The sequence below is a fragment of the Magnolia sinica genome, chromosome 19, assembly GCF_029962835.1.
Source record: "Magnolia sinica isolate HGM2019 chromosome 19, MsV1, whole genome shotgun sequence".
Taxonomy (NCBI): Eukaryota; Viridiplantae; Streptophyta; class Magnoliopsida; order Magnoliales; family Magnoliaceae; genus Magnolia; species Magnolia sinica.
In genome coordinates, this window is record NC_080591.1 from 65,612,984 (window position 1) to 65,630,591 (window position 17,608).

Below are 17,608 nucleotides of genomic sequence, written 5' to 3' on the forward strand. Positions count from 1 at the left end.
AAATAATGTGCCATTGATAAATAACAACATTCAAATGTAATCTATTCCATAAATTTGTATATAAGATTTGGGGCTAGCCTAATGGATGGGTTGGATGTTGTGAAAACATGCAAGGTTGGAAGTTACACACTACATGGACTGTAACTTATAATTATGAAACACAATTTATCTAACGATAACCTAATGTGTTGCAGCCATGGCCCAAAATGTGGTGGTTCGAGCATTCAGTTGAAACTCGTGGAGTGATCCATACATGGTTAAAACCGTGTATGCCATGAAGTGGGTTACTTCCAATCTGTGAAGTACATGGAAAACTCCCTAAAATTCATAACTTACAATTTATAATAAGTGTCCTATGTGGCTTAATCACGTTATTCTCCTATTGTTTCTAAACACTTTTCATGTTTGACACAACTCCAAAAGCCCAACAGATGTAGAGTTACAATCAAACCAAAACTTACTTTAAAAAATGGAAATAAACAAGGAATTCGACTGTCGATTTGATGGAATTTTGTAAATTCGGCGCGGACAACCCGACAGGTTGGCTAAAGTAGTTCATCCTACCCCAAAAATCATTTATGATACATCAAGTAACTCATTTTGATTTGTGAGATACATCTGTTTTAAGTTCTGATGGCCCAACTGTCCGCAAGAAGCTCTACATCAGTCCCCTCTACTTCAAAAGAACTTAACCTTGAGTTCTTATCTATGCTTTGGTTCATGATACTCGGTCAGATCTGCAACGTTGAAAGTACGTGAGATCGCCATGTCATCTGGAAGATCAACAATGTAAGGGTTGTCATTGATCTTTCTGAGGATCAGTACTGGTCCAATCTTCTTATTCTTCAATTTTTTATATGTTCTGGTTGGAAATCTCTCCTTGCGTAGATGGACCATAATGTGGTCGCCCACTTCGAACACCTTTTATCGTCGAAGCTTGTCGGCTTACTCATTGTACTTTTCATTCGAGGTATGTAACTTGGTTTGCACTTCTGCATGAATGCCCATGATCCTGTCCGCCATATGTTCTGCTACAACTCTCATGCTTAGGAGTTTGGGCAAAGGGACCAAGTCAAGTGTGTGGCGAGGCACTCGGCTATAAATAACCTGAAATGGGGACTTCCTTATTGAGTGGTTCATCATGTTGTTGAATGTAAATTTCGCTTGAGACAAGGCTAAATCTCACTGCTTCAGCTTTTCTCCTAACACATCGAATGAGGATCTTAAACGTGCGATTCACAACTTCAGTTTGCTCGTCAGTTTGTGGGTGGTAGGCAGTGCTGAACTGAAGTGGTGTACTGAACCAATTCCACAAAGTCTATCAGAAGTGGCTAATGAACTTCATATCACTATCAAAAGTGATAGTCTTGGGGACCCCGTGTAGCCGCATGACCTCTGTGAAGAATAAATTCGCCACATGCATTGCATCGAGGGTCTTCTTATATGGATGAAGTGTGCCATCTTCGAGAAACAATCTACCATCACGAACACCGAATCCATGCCACGTTGTGTTCGTGGGAGACCCAACATGAAGTTGATTGATAGGTACTCCCAAGGGCTATTAGGTACAGTTAACAGGGGTGTAGAGTCTCGTATTGTAAGACTGCCCCTTGGAGACCTGGCAAACATGACAACGCTGCATCGCTCTACTCATGTCACGTGCTAACAGTGGCCAGTAATACCATTTTACAAAAAAAGTTCGCATCTTATCCTGTCCAAGGTGTCCACTAAGGCCACCCACATGTAGTTCTTGGATGATCTGCTCCCTCAACGAGCTTTTGGGGATGCATAGTCAATTCCCTTTGAAAAGGAATCTGTCTTGCATATGTAGGTCACTGGGGTGACATTCTTGGCATCTAACCCATTCGTCCTTAAAGTCATCGTTGTTGGCATATGTCTTTGAAGCGCTCGAACCTAATAACCTCATTGCTCATAGTGACTAACAAAGTTGTATGGCAGCTCAGTGCATCTGCCACTTTATTTTGTTTTCTAGACTTATGTTTCAACACAAACGTGAACTCTTGCAAAAATGAAATCTACCTAGCATACGCACGATTCACGTTAGCTTAGCTATTAATGAATTTGAGAGCTTGGTGGTCTATGTGTAACATCTCGAATTTTCACGGTTAGAGTTTGTACTCGTGCCCTAGAAAATTGGGTGTTAATTGAATGCTTTAAAAATCGTACCTTATTATTTTTAGATCACATCCAATACATCCATGAAGGTAACATTTACGAGAATAAAATAGACTGTATTGATTATTTCATTAGAGTAAAGGAATTCAACAAATAATCAAATATCCTCTCAATGGGAGCTTATTACATTTATTGAGTTCGCAACGGAAGTATAAAATAAAGTCATAAAACTATCTTCTTATTCTTTTAGCATAATCTTCCATAGGGAGATGGTACTATAGGTTTTCAATATGTACGTCACCTACATCATCTGTACATTTGGAGAGGGTCAATGCCCTACTCATAGTGATGGTTATCCTTTAAGATTAACAATAATTCAAGCGATTCATAAAAATAATATAAAGGTTCTGATACATCTTGTATTCTACTACTACAAGGAGTATCAGCATCCGCAAACAACCTACATGAGATGCATGCCTAGCAAAGTATGTGCAGCTCATCATACATAGTGATCATCACAATGTGGACAGATCACCCCGCATTCTCACACTATGGAGATTCACTGGCATGTCCGACGTAACTGTGGATTTACGTGAATACCTCAAGGTGGCACAATACATGAATCAGATAAATTACGTGTCATGATTTATTCATAGAGTGACTATTTGCGACATCCAATTCCAGAAGTGATGTAACACGCGTTACGAATTACTTACATTGATTTATGCACTACTATCTAACGCGTCGACTAAGAGGGTCTCTACCCAGAGCGCATTACGTCCATGATAAAATATTTGAATTACTGGTTGTGACACCTCTTAACACATCACTTGCACTTATAAAGAATAAAAGCCAAATCATGGGGGTTCTGGAATATCAAGACACATGCCCAAGCCTCCTAAGGTAAACAACACAAAGCTAGTAAATTAAGGAAGAGAGTAGCAATGGCTAACTCACAAGAATTTCATGGTTAAGGTTTAGGTTATAGGTTATAGCTTTTGGGAATTAAGAATAGGTTAAGGTTTAGGTTTAGGAAATCGGGTTTGGGTTCGGGATCGGGTTTAGGTTTGGGTTTTCAAGTTTAGGTTTAGGTTTTGGTTAGGGAGTTGAGGTTATGATTATGTGTAGGTTTAGGTTTAGGGATTTGAGAATACATTTAGGTTATATGTTTAGGTTTAGGTTTAGGTTTAGGTTATAAGTAGTTGAGATAAAAATTTTAGCCATATGCTAAAAATATTGAACCTAGTATTATCTACTACATACTAGTAACATACAACCAATATTGGGGCACCATACTATAAGCTACAAGAATTTTATGTCCCCCTAATTAAGGTATCCTCCATTGATAACATATCTATATATATATATATATATATATATATATATATATATATATATATATATATATATATTATAAGTTGTTTATTTTCATTCACATTCGCAAATACAATACCTTTTCATGATTCAAAGAAGGGAACTCGAGGGTTTTCTTTACCTTCTATTGTATATTTCCAAAGTGCAGATGGCCCCTGAAACACACATAATGAATAACTGTAACCACAATGATAACTATTGTGAATGTACTATAAAGAACAAATTATTATTATAGATAATTGTAATTACAACACAGATATCATGCACATGATATCACGAACATATTGTTGCAACAAATAAATGTAATTATAATCACATAATGTATTGTTTGATGAACTACATATGTGCATTCTTGACAAGAGATGTACCAGATGCTTGAATCTAAAATATGTAGCTCCAATCCTCCCACATGCAACATCCACCTAAAAGAATGCGCATAACCGTCATGCTTGAGTAATCAATACAGGAATGTACAAGTAAAACCATAAAACCAGAGATACTCACTGCATTTTCAGGATCTCCTCCATAGTTAACGATATCATTCTAAAGCCCTTCTCCCTCCTCCTTTACTCGGGCTTGTGACCGGCAATGCAAGGAGTTGCATTGGCGGAATTAAAAAAGGGCTTAGGTTCTATTTGGTTTTCAAAAAAAAAATGTTTTCATAAATACTGTGATAACCAAATTGAGCCTAAGACTATAAATACGTTCAAATATAGAGTACAAAATTCATTCAATATTTATAAAAAAAAAAATAAGTGTCAAATTAGTTCAAAATTAGTCCAAAATTAAGAAATAAACAAGCCAAACATCATATAACGTAACTAATTAAAAAAGACATGCACACTACACATGTTCAATTATAGAGTACTAAATTTGTTCAAATTATTGAATTCTCAAAGCTCTTTCCCCCATTGCACAAATGATCCCAGACCGGCCCCTCTCGAGAGTAAGGAGTGTTTGAAGGTCTACGGTTGTCGAGCACAAGGCATTAAAGAAGGTGCAAAAGCTTGTAATTATAGGACAAATGACCTTCCTATCCCTAAATGCATGGTGCATGAGAACTGAGAGCAGATGTTGCATTAACACATGGTAAGAATGAGACTTCATTTCCTTTAAATCCACGCAATCTTCCTTTACGATGGTCCTCCAATTCGCACTAAAACCGATCAGAACACGCAGCTCATGTAAAGTCTGTATGAAAAGTTTTTTCTCTTCTTTTCTTAAACAAAAAGGACCTTGTTTCTGAATCACCTTGCCATTGTTCTTTTTCAGCCATAGACGCTTCTTAATTCCCAATTGTTTCAGATCCCTGCGTGTATTAACATCATCCTTGGTTTTGCCAGGCGTGTTTAACATCAAGGCAACAAGGATTTCACATATATTTTTTCTCAATATGCATGACATTAAGGTTGTGACGCACGAGAATATCTTTCCAATACTCCGGATCAAATAATATAGACTGTTTGAAGAACCACGGTGATTCAACATCATCCATTAGCTCTTGTCGGCCTCCATCAATACTCCTTATATTACTCTTCTCAGTCTTCCCCCACTGCATATTCAAGTTTGTGATTTGTCTTTTGACCTCAATCCCATCCAGACGGATTGGTTGACGTCGTATCTCCACCTTCTTGTTAAATGTGCCAGCACTTGTGTCCTTCCTAGCCTGTTTTGACATTGGCAACCATCGTCTGTGGCCCATATAAACATGTTTCATTCCATATTGGAGTCACAAAGAATCTGTGTTGGGACCACATACAGGACAACCATACTTACCCTTTGTCCTACAACCAGAAACGTTACCATATGCTGAAAAGTCATGGATTGTCCAAAACAGAACGACACGCATGTTGAATTTATTTTCATGGTATGCATCGAACGTCGTGACCCCTTCTCGCTATAACTTTTATAGTTCATCAATCAATAGTTGTAAATAAATGTCAATATCCTTTCTCGATTGTCGCAGTCCCTCAATGAGCAAAATCAACATAGTAAATTGAGGTTTCATCCAAAGCTTTGGTGGAAGGTTGTACGTCACACACATAACAAGTAATGAACTATGTGACATACTGAAAGTGCTGAATGGGTTAAACCCATCTGTAGCCAAACCTAATCGAACATTACGAGGCTTAGCTGAAAAATCTGTATACTTATCATCAAGATTCTTCCATGCAATAGAATCAGCCGGATACTCTATCTTTTCATGTTGAAATTTCCTGGTTGAGTGCCAAGACATTTCTTTCGCCAACCATGACACACTAAACATTCTTTGTAGCCTTGGTGTTAATGAAAAATACCTTAACACCTTCCTAGGTATTTGAAATGTTTTCTCTCAGAATCCATTTCAGCCTTGTACCTAGAAGTTTTGCAATTTGGACAAATGGTTTTCATCTCGTTCTCTCTCCAATATAAGATGCAGTCATTTAGACAAGCATAGATTTTCACATAATCAAGACCCAACTTTATAATGATCTTCTTCGCTTAGTAGGTATTAGTTGGGGCCTTGTTACCGGAAGGTAACACTTTCTTTAGTAGTTGAAGGAGCTCTGTAAAGCTTTTTCCACTCTATCCATGATTCACCTTTAATTTGAAAAGCTGTACAATGAAAGTCAGCACGGTGAAATCTTGGGCCCCAGGGTATAGCTCAGTCATTGCGTCTCGTAGATTTGCTTCAAACTCATTAGTTTCATTTTCTCCAAAGACGCCTTCAACTACAGGGGTCACATTCGGCTCATCTTGTACAACTTCATCTAGGTTATTACCAGCAAGTTCTTGAACGTTCGCATTGTGAACCTTATTTAAGTTTAGGACACTATGGTATTGTTGGGAACTTGATTCACGTACAATACACTTAGGTGATACATGCTCCCCATGCATGTTCCAAACCCTATAGCTTGGGTCGAATCCATTTTTCATTAGTTGTATTTCCATATCATCATAAGAAACTGGAAAACGTGCACATCTGCAAGTGGTGTATGGACAAGGAACAGATTCTCTACCAGGAAGGTATTCTTGTGCAAACTTTGAAAAACTTCTTATTCCAGAAATAAAACGTGGGTCTGGGAAACTTAGTGTCATCCACTCCCTATTCATTACAGCCAAATCACGATTAACCAAGGGGTCCATTTTCAACCTATACCTTACCAAAAATTAAAGTTGGAAATGAGCCTAATGCACCATCCTCCTCAAAGTTGGAAATGAAGGAAGTGCTATCAGATGATTAGACCCAGACAGATATTATCTACCAAATACAATGTATTAAGGAGTTTGCAATCATTGTATTTTTACAATAAATTAATAATGCATTTTATAAGTAAAATCTTAAACCACTTGCATAGATGAAAAGTCTCGTATGCAATTCTAATATATCAAGTACTTGTAAAATCTTAATTGAATAAACATGAGTATTCACACCCATAGATATATATATTTTTTTAAATACCTAGTGTGTCCAAGATTATTATTTTTTCATGCATACTCATACTCTTCATATGATCTTTAGCAACTTCACAAGTGGATACCATATTTAGTATCATCTCAAGCAAATTGGGTGAGGGCAGTATCTACCAATGGGAGCAGGCATGTTATTCTACAAACATTGGAATTGTGTGCTTAGGGATATAAATAACCTTTTGCTTTATTCCAATGCATAGAGCATGATGATCCTAAAGCTCCAATCTTCCAATCTTCCAAACATACCCATTAGAAAAGTAATAAGTGACGAGTGGAATCCTTCTCTCTCTCTCTCTCTCTCTCTCTCTCTCTCTCTCATTGTTGAATCTTAAAGGGGAATTGATCGAATGTTACATATGGCACATGGTTACATTTGAACCTGTTAGCATTCGCATCAACATGGTTACATTTGAACCTGTTAGCATTTCCATCAACAGTCAATCCATTTTTCCAGCTAATTGTCAAAAAATGACGTAGATTCAAATCTTAAGTAGACTACACCAAAGGAAAGATGGTAATTGAACACCCACAATTAAAAACTTATTAGGGCAATAAAGTTTTGGATTAAGATGATATTTATGTTTTCCCTTCATCTAGATCTGTCTAACATAAATCAACATGTTGGATAGCAAATAAACATTGCACTGGACCTTCCTTCTTTTTTTTAAAATCCAAAACTTATATAACATACCATAATGCAAATTAATTTAATTCATGCATAATGAAAATGTAAATAATTACTACTCATTTACAATCAACTACACTTGGAACCAATCAAACAAGTTTTCATGGTTAGCATGGTTTGTTTCACCACAATTTTTAAGGGTGCAGACTACACCATAAACAATAGACCTCGCTACAGATGGAAGCACCTCCCAAGGTTAACTTTAATCTCGCAATGCAAATGACTATAGACATGTTGAAAAAAGCTGCTCATTTGTAATGATTTAGTAAGGAATGCCATGCCAAGATTTTTTAGATTACATGGTTCCTTTGTTTCCTTCAGAATTCAAATAGCCATAAACAATTTGGCCCGGGCTTCGAATAGTTCTCGCATGACTATAAACAGAAGTAACCACCTCCAATGGGCTAAATTGGAGAAGAAAACTAGATATTTTCATAATAAGGGAACCTGATTTTCAATAGATATTTTCATAATTAGTGAGGGAACCTAAAGCAAACCAATCTTGTAGCAGGTTATTCATCCCTTCACTAGGACATTTCCATTCTGAATTTCAATGCAAATTGAACTGAATCTCACACAATTACAATGTGGGTTAAACGAATCTCACACATCCACAAGCATCTTTCCTCTATTTTGATCAGATTTTATTGGATTATCAGATCAAATGCACACGGACAGCGTGTAAAACAACCCAAAGAGAAAACTTTGATACTCTGGCAGAGGGTAGTAGATGATCCATGTGCCAATTTAGATCCATCATGAATAACAATCATTCTTATTTGGGTACCTAATCATTGGATAGGAGGGACAATATTGGATGGTCAGAAATGAAAAACACTAGAAAAACTATAGTAGATGAAAAAGAGCTAGAAATGCTCAACAGAACCAACTCACAACTCCACAATTCATTCAATGTGCTTGTGTATCAAGCACGCACTACCAGAGTATCAATTAAACAAACAAAACAGAAAATGAAACATCCCATCGTCTATGATTAACTAAATACCAGATAGAAATTAGCTAACAAAGTGAATCGGATGGGAGTCCTATGTAAGGGACATGTTCAGCCCATGAGGCACACAACATATTAGCCAATGGGGCAAATGTTTTAGTCTCAATACTACATATACTCAACTACCCATCTATAGAATAACCCACAATGTAAAAAAAATAAACAAGCACATACACAAACGTTATTGTGTATATGACAACAGATTCAAAAACACACCTTAGAAAAAAAATAATCAAAAATCACAAAACGAGGGATTCTTATGACCTTAGGAAGTATTTAATGGTGGGCGTTCAATCACCACAGTTTCCTATGGTGTGGTCCACCTGAGATTTGGCCCTAAAATGAGCTGGAAAAAATGAATGGCCTACATACACATATTATGGTGGAGCCCACAAAGCATTTTTAGATTTCAGAAACAGAGAGAGGGGAATGCGGATTGAAAGATTGAAAGAATGCATAGGGATTGAAGGATTCAAGGTGACATGATCAGTTTCCATTCATAGGGAATCATAGGGATTGAAGGATTGAGCATCCAAACGCAACAAATTTCAGAAACAGAGAGAGAGAGAGAGAGAGAGAGAGAGAGAGAAACTAACCGTGCTTCTTCTTCTTCTTCTTCTTCTTCTTCTCCTTCTTGCGGTGAAAGGGGGTTTTGAAAATAGAGAGAGGGGAATGCGGCCAAGAGATAGGGAGAGAGGGTTAGGGAGAGTGGGAGATCGAAAGAGGGCAAGGGAAAGAGAGAGGCTGAGTGCGAGAAAGAGAGATGGAGAGAGAATGAGAGATGGTTTTCGTCTGCTGCGCGCGGGAGAAATGGGTGGACGGACGGGTTTTGGTTTTTGGGAGGGTGCTTTCAATTATGGAGGGGCGCGTGACGGACGGCCCCTTTGGGACGTTGGGTTTTAGGACCGTGGGGCCCACTGTGATGCATTTTATATATCTACTCCGTCCATTAATTTTAAATTATTATTTTAAGTGCTGATACAAAAAAGGAGTCAGATCGAATCATTCAGGAGACCACACAACATATTAACAGTAGAAATTTAATTTTTATTATTTCTTATGGTGTGGTCCACTTACACATTTAATCTACATAATTTTTGAGCTCATCCATTGAAATTATATATCAAAATTAATGGACAACTTAGATCAAACACATATATTCCAATGGACCCTATGGAGCCCCTTAAGCACCAGCTATGTTTCATAAGGTTTAGGTGAGGAGGTACGCTTTAGGAACAGATCAATTAGGCTCTAGCTACGGATTAAATCCGTAGTAAAATTGCTACTGATTTAATCCGTGGCTAAAAGCTTTCAAAGTCCATGGCCTTTGCTTGATTTTTTGGTAGTGTATGCTCTGTGACTTACCATACATCGGATCCCGTTATATCAGAAATTTCTAGTGATCTAGTCCATTTTTCTTATCTCTTTGCATAAGCATCATCACATCTGCCATCTAGACACGTCGTTGGACGTATGCTTTGTAGCTTGCCGAAATTTCGGATCTTGCTGCATCAAAAATCCATGTGTGTGCCTAGTCCTATCTCGACCACATCATCCATCCCTTGAGATTGTCTTACCACACAAAGTAGAGACCGTACGTTCGTACGGGCAGAGAGGGTGCCTAATACCTTCCCTCTTTGTAACCAAGGTCCCTTACCCGGAATCCCAGATCGCAGACCAGGAGCCAATCTAAGGTAGGAGAGTCTCCGGATTTCTCCAACCTTATGTATTCTGTGGGTTCTAGCCGACCATGAGATTCTATGATTAATTGGCTAGTGGCGACTCCAACATCCACAAATTAGCTTAATCACCCCCACCACCAAAAAACATAACATACAAATCAGCGTGGGCGCCGATTTCCAGTGTCTATAGACTCTCTTTAGCGATTAGAATCAACTCATAACATAGAAATATCACCAGAGACATTGTATCACCAAGAAGAATGATCCCTTCTTAATGATGAGATCTCTAAAAGATTTTCACTTATCTCTGAATGCCAAAGGGAGCATGATTCTCTTTAAAAATAAGATAAAGTTTCTGAGCAAATACTAGCTTCAATTAATGAGAAAATTGTTATTCTTGAAGCGTATAGGCAAGATGAAGAATTGAGATTGAGCGAGATCCAGGTGAGTATTGCTGAGAATGTGAGTAAAATGGAGCTCGAAGAATCTAAACTTTCAAAGAAAAGGAGTGATGTTGTTTACTTACAACAAGAGCTCACAACCGTTCCCAATAGTGCCCAGTTTACACTCGATCATATCGAAGAATGAGTTTAACAACCATTAGATAAAATTTTGAATTTTCTTAATAGGATCGACGAACTATTCGATCGCATCGAAGGCTCTTCGATCCAATCGAAGGGTCTTTCTGATGGAGTTTTTTCCCTAGGCACGACCACTCGACCGGTCGAGGGTTGGTGCACGACCAGTCGTGGATTGGTTCGACTCATTTTTCAGCGAGTTGTGGTTTTAGATTTTCGAGGTGCTCGACCAGTCATGGGATGTGCTCAACCGGTCGAGGGTGCCGCTCGACTGGTCGAGGACTTCCCATGACCAGTCGAGCTTACGCAGATTTGAGTCCGGATCTTATGCGAACAGCAGAAATCCGAGGCCCTTTCGCAAGGGATGCGAAAGGGAGTTTCCTAAATTATAAATAGGGGTACCTAGGGCTTTTCTAGGCAATACAAGAGGGTTTCCTAAAGCTTTGTAAGGGTTTGCTAAAGGGTCTAAGGCTATCAAAGGTGAGAGAGAGAGAGAAAGAGAAAGAGAGAGAGGGAAAACTTGTGGAAGGGAGGTTATGCTTATAGAGGTGATCTATTGTGCACTTGATATCTCAGCACTTCTACGTCCTTGTAATTGGTGAGATCTCTCCATTTTTCTTCTATTCTCTTATTGTTTATCCACTCCTGCATGAGTGAAGAATGCTGTAACGTTCTACTTCATAGCGGATTGTTGATCTGGATGAGGTCCCGTGGTTTTTACCTATTTGAGGGTTTTCCACGTAAAAATCTCTTGTGTTGTGTGATTTATGCTTTGATTTATTTCATTGCTTTATTATCCCATAATTTTGGTTTATTCTGGGAGGCTAGATCCTAAGGTTTTGTGCAAGGCCCCCAACACTTTCAATTCCATTGAAAGAGTCGTTAACTAGCCGTTTTATAATTGTTGTAAATCGGTTTATTATAAAATGGCATTCAGTTATTGAGAATTATCATGGGCTTTTGGTGCAATAGAAGCTTAGGTGATTCCATGATCATATCTCTCATCCTAAGCCTCTAAGTTCATGAGGTCTAAATTATATTTCTTATGATTCATCACTTGAAAGAGGATTCTAACCTCATTGAAAAAGATGAACTTGATCTCCACCCTCTAAAACACCCATGTAGGTGAATTTTCTAGGATTACAACATTTTCAGTAGTTGTAGGAGATTCATCCAACCTCCTATCACCTTGGTCACCTTAAAGGAGCATCACATGCAATGCATTTGATCTTGGAGCTGAAGCATTGGCGATGCATTAGCATCATTATTGGGGGGAGCATTTGAAAGGAGAATTCAAGCATAGGAGCTTTAAAGAAGCAACTCAAAATCGAAACATCAACGGGTCGGGCTCAATTCGACAAGTAATTAAGGTTGTCATTTATAGAGTTCATGTACACTCCTTCCTTGTGTAGGATTGAGTGTAAGAGTTTGATTGTCAAGCTTGATTAGTCTCTTGTATAAAACTATGATTCTTATATAAGACCTAAACCAAAGTCCTTGTGTAAGCCACCGAACATGGGCATTTATCTGTTAGTCTCTGTGGGAGCATCTGACGGTAATAAACATAGGTTCTTGAACTAGGACTGAGGTTCGTGGCAAGCCTATTGAAAGCCATGTAAGTCTCCGAGGGAGCCGGTCCTTCTGTAGATTGTGAACGTTAGATGCAAACTTAATTTAAAATTTTCGATAGTGAAATTCAAGACACTCATGGGTTGAGTGCATCCGCTAAGAATACAATAGGAAAACTAAACCACTATACATGCTTATGTTTAGGATTGTCTTTTGAGCACTTGTTTAATTATGCTTATGTGATTTTTTGTTGAATAATATATATACATAATTAAATGAATGTTAGAAGTTGATAGGCACTACATCCCACACACACATATACACTATCATGTTTATAGACTATTTGTTTAACATGTTGCATTATTTGTAGTATATGTTATTTGGACATTCTATTGGCTTGAAAGCCTTAGAATTAATTGCATTACTTAACTTTAATTGGAGATTAATTTAAGTAGGCAATTGTATTTTAAAATGTGTAAATTTTATTTGTTCATAATCACCCCCTCAAGACATAGCCTTCATTCCATATCTCTGCCAAGCTTACGTGCATAGCCGTGGTAACCCACCAAGAAATTTCAAGTCATACCTTGTACAATAATTTCTTTTATAGAATCTTTCATCGATTTTTGTTTTCTGTATCCTCTTGAATTTCTAGTAGTTCTTTGGTTGACTCTGTATTCCCATCCCCGACCTGCAAATTAAACATTTTTAGAAGGAAGGCGCAAAGTAATACATCAGGTATATCATGTACAAATATGGTGTTTGTCACAGCCTTCCTACCTCGTTCATTATCCTTTTCTACTACAATTCCCCATCTATCAATCATTTTATGAAGTACATTCTTAATAGTGTAGCAATCTTCAGTTCAGTGACCAAGCATGCGATGATAATGGCAATAGTTTCTTTCTTTTGTCTTCCCTACTTCAGGGCACTTTGGTTGGGGAAACTTAATCATCTCCGTAGTTAATAGTTGATTCATCATGGGTGCCACATCTTCTTCCGCGAACACATATCCTTCGTGGTGATCCGTGTATTGTCTTGGCCGCCACATAACCAGTCCACCAACAATGATGCTCCATGGATATATGCTCATGTAGTCAAATCACGATCATGCCAGCATACTACCTTTCACATGTGAAGGAATGAAGATGGAGCGCATGGGTCTAGTCTTACCCTACTTCTCCTCATTAAGGAATAAAATCCAAACCAACGTCCATGTATCCAAACATGACACCTTTTTCAATCTTCTAGTGTCCAATTCCAATTTCATGGGCTTACTTGGGCTTTCAACAAAAATGGCCTATAAGTCCAATAGTTTAGCCGGTTATTTACCCATTGGGCTTGCATTCTATATCACTTTCCCATTTGCCACTAATGGTCTCACCTAAGGCCCAAGCCCATATGTGGGCCTACTCCATCAAGAACCCAAGGCCCATGAATTTGCTTACTAAAGCATGCTTCCATTCATCCAACTACTATAGCATGTTACAATGTCATCATCAACATCAACGACATACAAAACCTTCATCCAAGCGGTCCACGCGGCTGGTGTGATCCAACACCATGAGTTAAGCATTCATATGTATCAAGGATTGGGCTTCACTAAGTGTGGACCCTTGGTCATCCAAAAACACAAATGATAAGCCCTTGGACTGTCAAAGGAATAATATATGACACTTACATTGACAAATGTGCATAATAGAAACATAATATCACACCACATATCTCACCATGTATACAAAGAGAAGGACCCCAAGTATTGACTACATACAATAATTAGATGGACAGCACATTGTGAGGCACCAAGTTTGTGTTCCACATGTGGCCCGCACATCAGCCCACAATTTCAACCCCTATTGGGCCCTAACGGTTCCATTTTTTGGTAAACAGGCCTTACCATTTGGCCCCAACGCTAAGGACTTTGCGTTGTGGACCCAAGTCAAGTGCATCAAAATGAGTCACATGGGCTGCCCAAAACTAATGTGCAGCAGCATATACAACACATACTGGCATGTGGGCCGACTCAAAGGCATCCAAATTTATCCACTAAGGGGTCCCACAAACAGTGGGCCCCACTAGCTGTCCTAGATAGACAGTGAAAATGTGTAACAGAAGAATTCTGAGGGTCCCCTGCAAAAGTAGGACCCAATAGCCCATGAATTTGCAAGTGTGGGCCTCAATCCCACTATTTGTTGTGACGTGGGCTACTCAGAATTTGGATCTGATGTGCATGTTGGCTCACTGCTTAAAATGATTGGAAAGAAGGATGGCTGGAAATCATGGTGGGCCCAAGATTTTTTTAAATGACGGCGTCAATTCCCATTGTCTCATGCAGTGTGGCCATTTAAGCTTTGGATTTGTTTCAGTTTTGGACCTCCGCAGGATGATGGTTTGGACCACTTGATGGATGGCATGGATATGAAATATATACATCAAATGGGTCCATAAGCTAGTCTCACAAGCGCAACCAAAGGAGAGTACGCAGCCCCTACATGCTGCAACCACAGATCCAAAACTCAGGTTGCTCACAATAAATGAGAGTGGGAGCGGATATTGCACCGTTGAACTGGAGCTGGCCATGATGTTTATATGCCATCCAAAACCATTCATACGGTTATTACCACTCAGATAAATTGTAGGCACAAATATCATCCTGATACAAAACTTTTGTGGTTCCCACAAAGTTTCCAATGGTGGGAGTTCAATCCCCGCTGTTTGGTGGGGTATGACCCATATGAGTTCTGAATCTGCATGATTTTTACCCTCATGTCCCATTGTATTCTTAAAAAATTTGATGAACGGAGTGGATTTTCCATGGGCATCTATGTGGACCCTACACAGCTTTGGACAAGAGGGGACACAGGAATATCTCCGTGCGTGGATGGCCGATAGCCTCTGCACAGTCATATACCTGGGCCAGGGTTGTGTGGGTCCCACAGAGATGTATGTGATAAATCTATTCCATCTATCTAATTTGAAAGACCAGAATAGGAAAGTATTCTAAAAATCAGACAGATTGAACACAGGCGGACGACACTAACAAAACAACCGCAACAAAATTGTCCACTGTTGAAACCTTGTTGAATCTGATCATGATGGTTGTATGCCATCCAAACCGTTAATAGGGTTATTACAACTTTAATAAACCGTAGGAACAAATATATATCATCCTGATTTATTTTTTTTAATTTTAAAAAAAAAAAAAAAAAAACACTTATATCACCCTAGGCGTCCAATCCCCACTGTTTCATGTGGTATGGCCCAAATCATCATTGATCAGTGGCCAAACGAGGAAAATAATGTGGCATTGATAAACAACAACATTCAAACGTGATATATTCCATGAATTTGTATATAAGATTTGGGGTTAGTCTAATGGATGGGTCGGATGTTGTGAGCTGAGGTCTTGGTATCGTTTCCCTAGTCCTCTATGAGTTCCCTGGACTAGTAGTGGGTCAATGAAAGTAAGGTGGTTGAAAAGGACGTTGAGAATATAAGGAGCTGAGATTCGAATTGGAATATAAGGAGCTGAGATTCGTGAGTATTGGAACAAGGAGGCTGGAAAGGGAGGTTCGTGGGTCGCCATGGGTTCACTGGACTAGTAGCGGGTTAATGAGAGTAAGGTGGATGAAAAGGACGTTGAAAGGAGGTATTGGAATATAAGGAGCTGAGATTCGTATTGGAATATAAGGAGCTGAGATTCGTGAGTATTGGAACAAGGAAGCTGGAAAGGGAGGTTCCTGGGTCTCCATCGTTTCACTGGACTAGTAGCGGGTTAATGAGAGTAAGGTGGTTGAAAAGGACGTTGAAAGGAGGTATTGGAATATAAGGAGCTGAGATTCGTATTGGAATATAAGGAGCTGAGATTCGTGAGTATTGGAACCAGGAGGCTGGAAAGGGAGGTTGGTGGGTAGGAGGTTTGTGAGTATTAATTGGAGTAAGGAGGCTTTAAAAGGAGGTTCGTGGGGTAGGAGGTTTGTGAGGTAGGAGGTTTGAAAAAGGATGAAACAGGAGTTACAAAAACCGCTGTGAGGAGCCAACGAAGGGCTGAGGAGCTCCTTCCACCTCGTGAGACCATGCCACTCCCTCTGCGATCTGCCCTACTAGGAGCTAAGGAAGGTCTGGTTTCCACAACCTTGCTGATGATGGGAATTGGAGATTTAAAAAAGGACGAAACAGCCATGATCCTCTATGGGTTCATTGGACTAGTTGCGGGTGCATGTAACATTGGCATAAGAGAGTTCATCGCTGTCTACTTGGATATAGAGGTGGCCCAGATGAATAGCCCGATGCAGGCGGCGGCAGTGTCAGCTCACGCCTTCTTCATTAGTGGGATGGTTCCACTGCTGACGGCAGCATTTATAAAGACACACAAGGTGGTAGGGGTGGTGATATCAGTGACCTTGGCATTAATCCTCTTTGGAGGTCTTAGAGCCAAGTTGGGGAGAAAGCCAATAGGGAGATGTTGTTTGATGGTAATGGCGGAAGGTTGGTTTGCAATGCTTATGAATTTTGGCTTCAATCTCTTTCTCTTGGGTAGTAAACAAAGGTGTCCTTCTCTTCTTTCTATGGCATGATATTGGAGGGTGGATCTACTGTTTGTTTATATAATTGTCTTCCCCATATAATATTCTGTTCTTTATTTTTCTTTTTTTCAGACAAATATAATATCAGTATGCGTACAGAGAGAGGAGTTTGTTTTACTTCTGTGGCTACGTTGGATCGAATGTCTGTTTTAAGCTACAAGAGACAATATGTCGAGATGATCGATCTTGTTATTTGAATAGTCCTTTTTATCTTTAAACAGCATAAATAAACTGTTTTTCAGTGGGAATTCTATCCTTTGATTTTTATGGTTGTATGAATACAATTGAAAATTTTCATTTCCTTGTCCAAATCATCCTATGAGATTAAACTTGTTACGTTAAAACAAATTGATTTGCAGAAAATGGACGGTTCCTATCATCAGACTAGTCAGCATAGCCCCCACTGTGCCGAGATACGGTCTATATTTTACGAAGAGAATATCCATTTTGTTGCATATAGATGTAAAAACGACTCGCTCTATAGATATGGATTGATCGTGGCGCACGTGCCAACGTATCATGCATGTAAAAGG

The 17,608-nt window shown here is 39.0% G+C and overlaps 1 protein-coding gene and 1 non-coding gene across 2 annotated transcripts; one reads left to right on the forward strand and one right to left on the reverse strand.

Annotated features, from left to right (window-relative positions):
- Positions 1-8,622: 8,622 nt before the first annotated feature.
- LOC131235931 (small nucleolar RNA snoR99) lies at positions 8,623-8,727 on the reverse strand. Its single transcript, XR_009166442.1, has one exon. It is a non-coding gene; the product is annotated as a small nucleolar RNA snoR99 (small nucleolar RNA).
- Positions 8,728-16,565: 7,838 nt separating this feature from the next.
- LOC131234666 (vacuolar iron transporter homolog 2-like) lies at positions 16,566-17,272 on the forward strand. The gene is made up of 2 exons (XM_058231586.1): positions 16,566-16,977; positions 17,148-17,272. Exons 1-2 carry the CDS (start codon positions 16,566-16,568, stop codon positions 17,270-17,272), a joined length of 537 nt encoding a protein of 178 aa, XP_058087569.1.
- Positions 17,273-17,608: the final 336 nt, after the last annotated feature.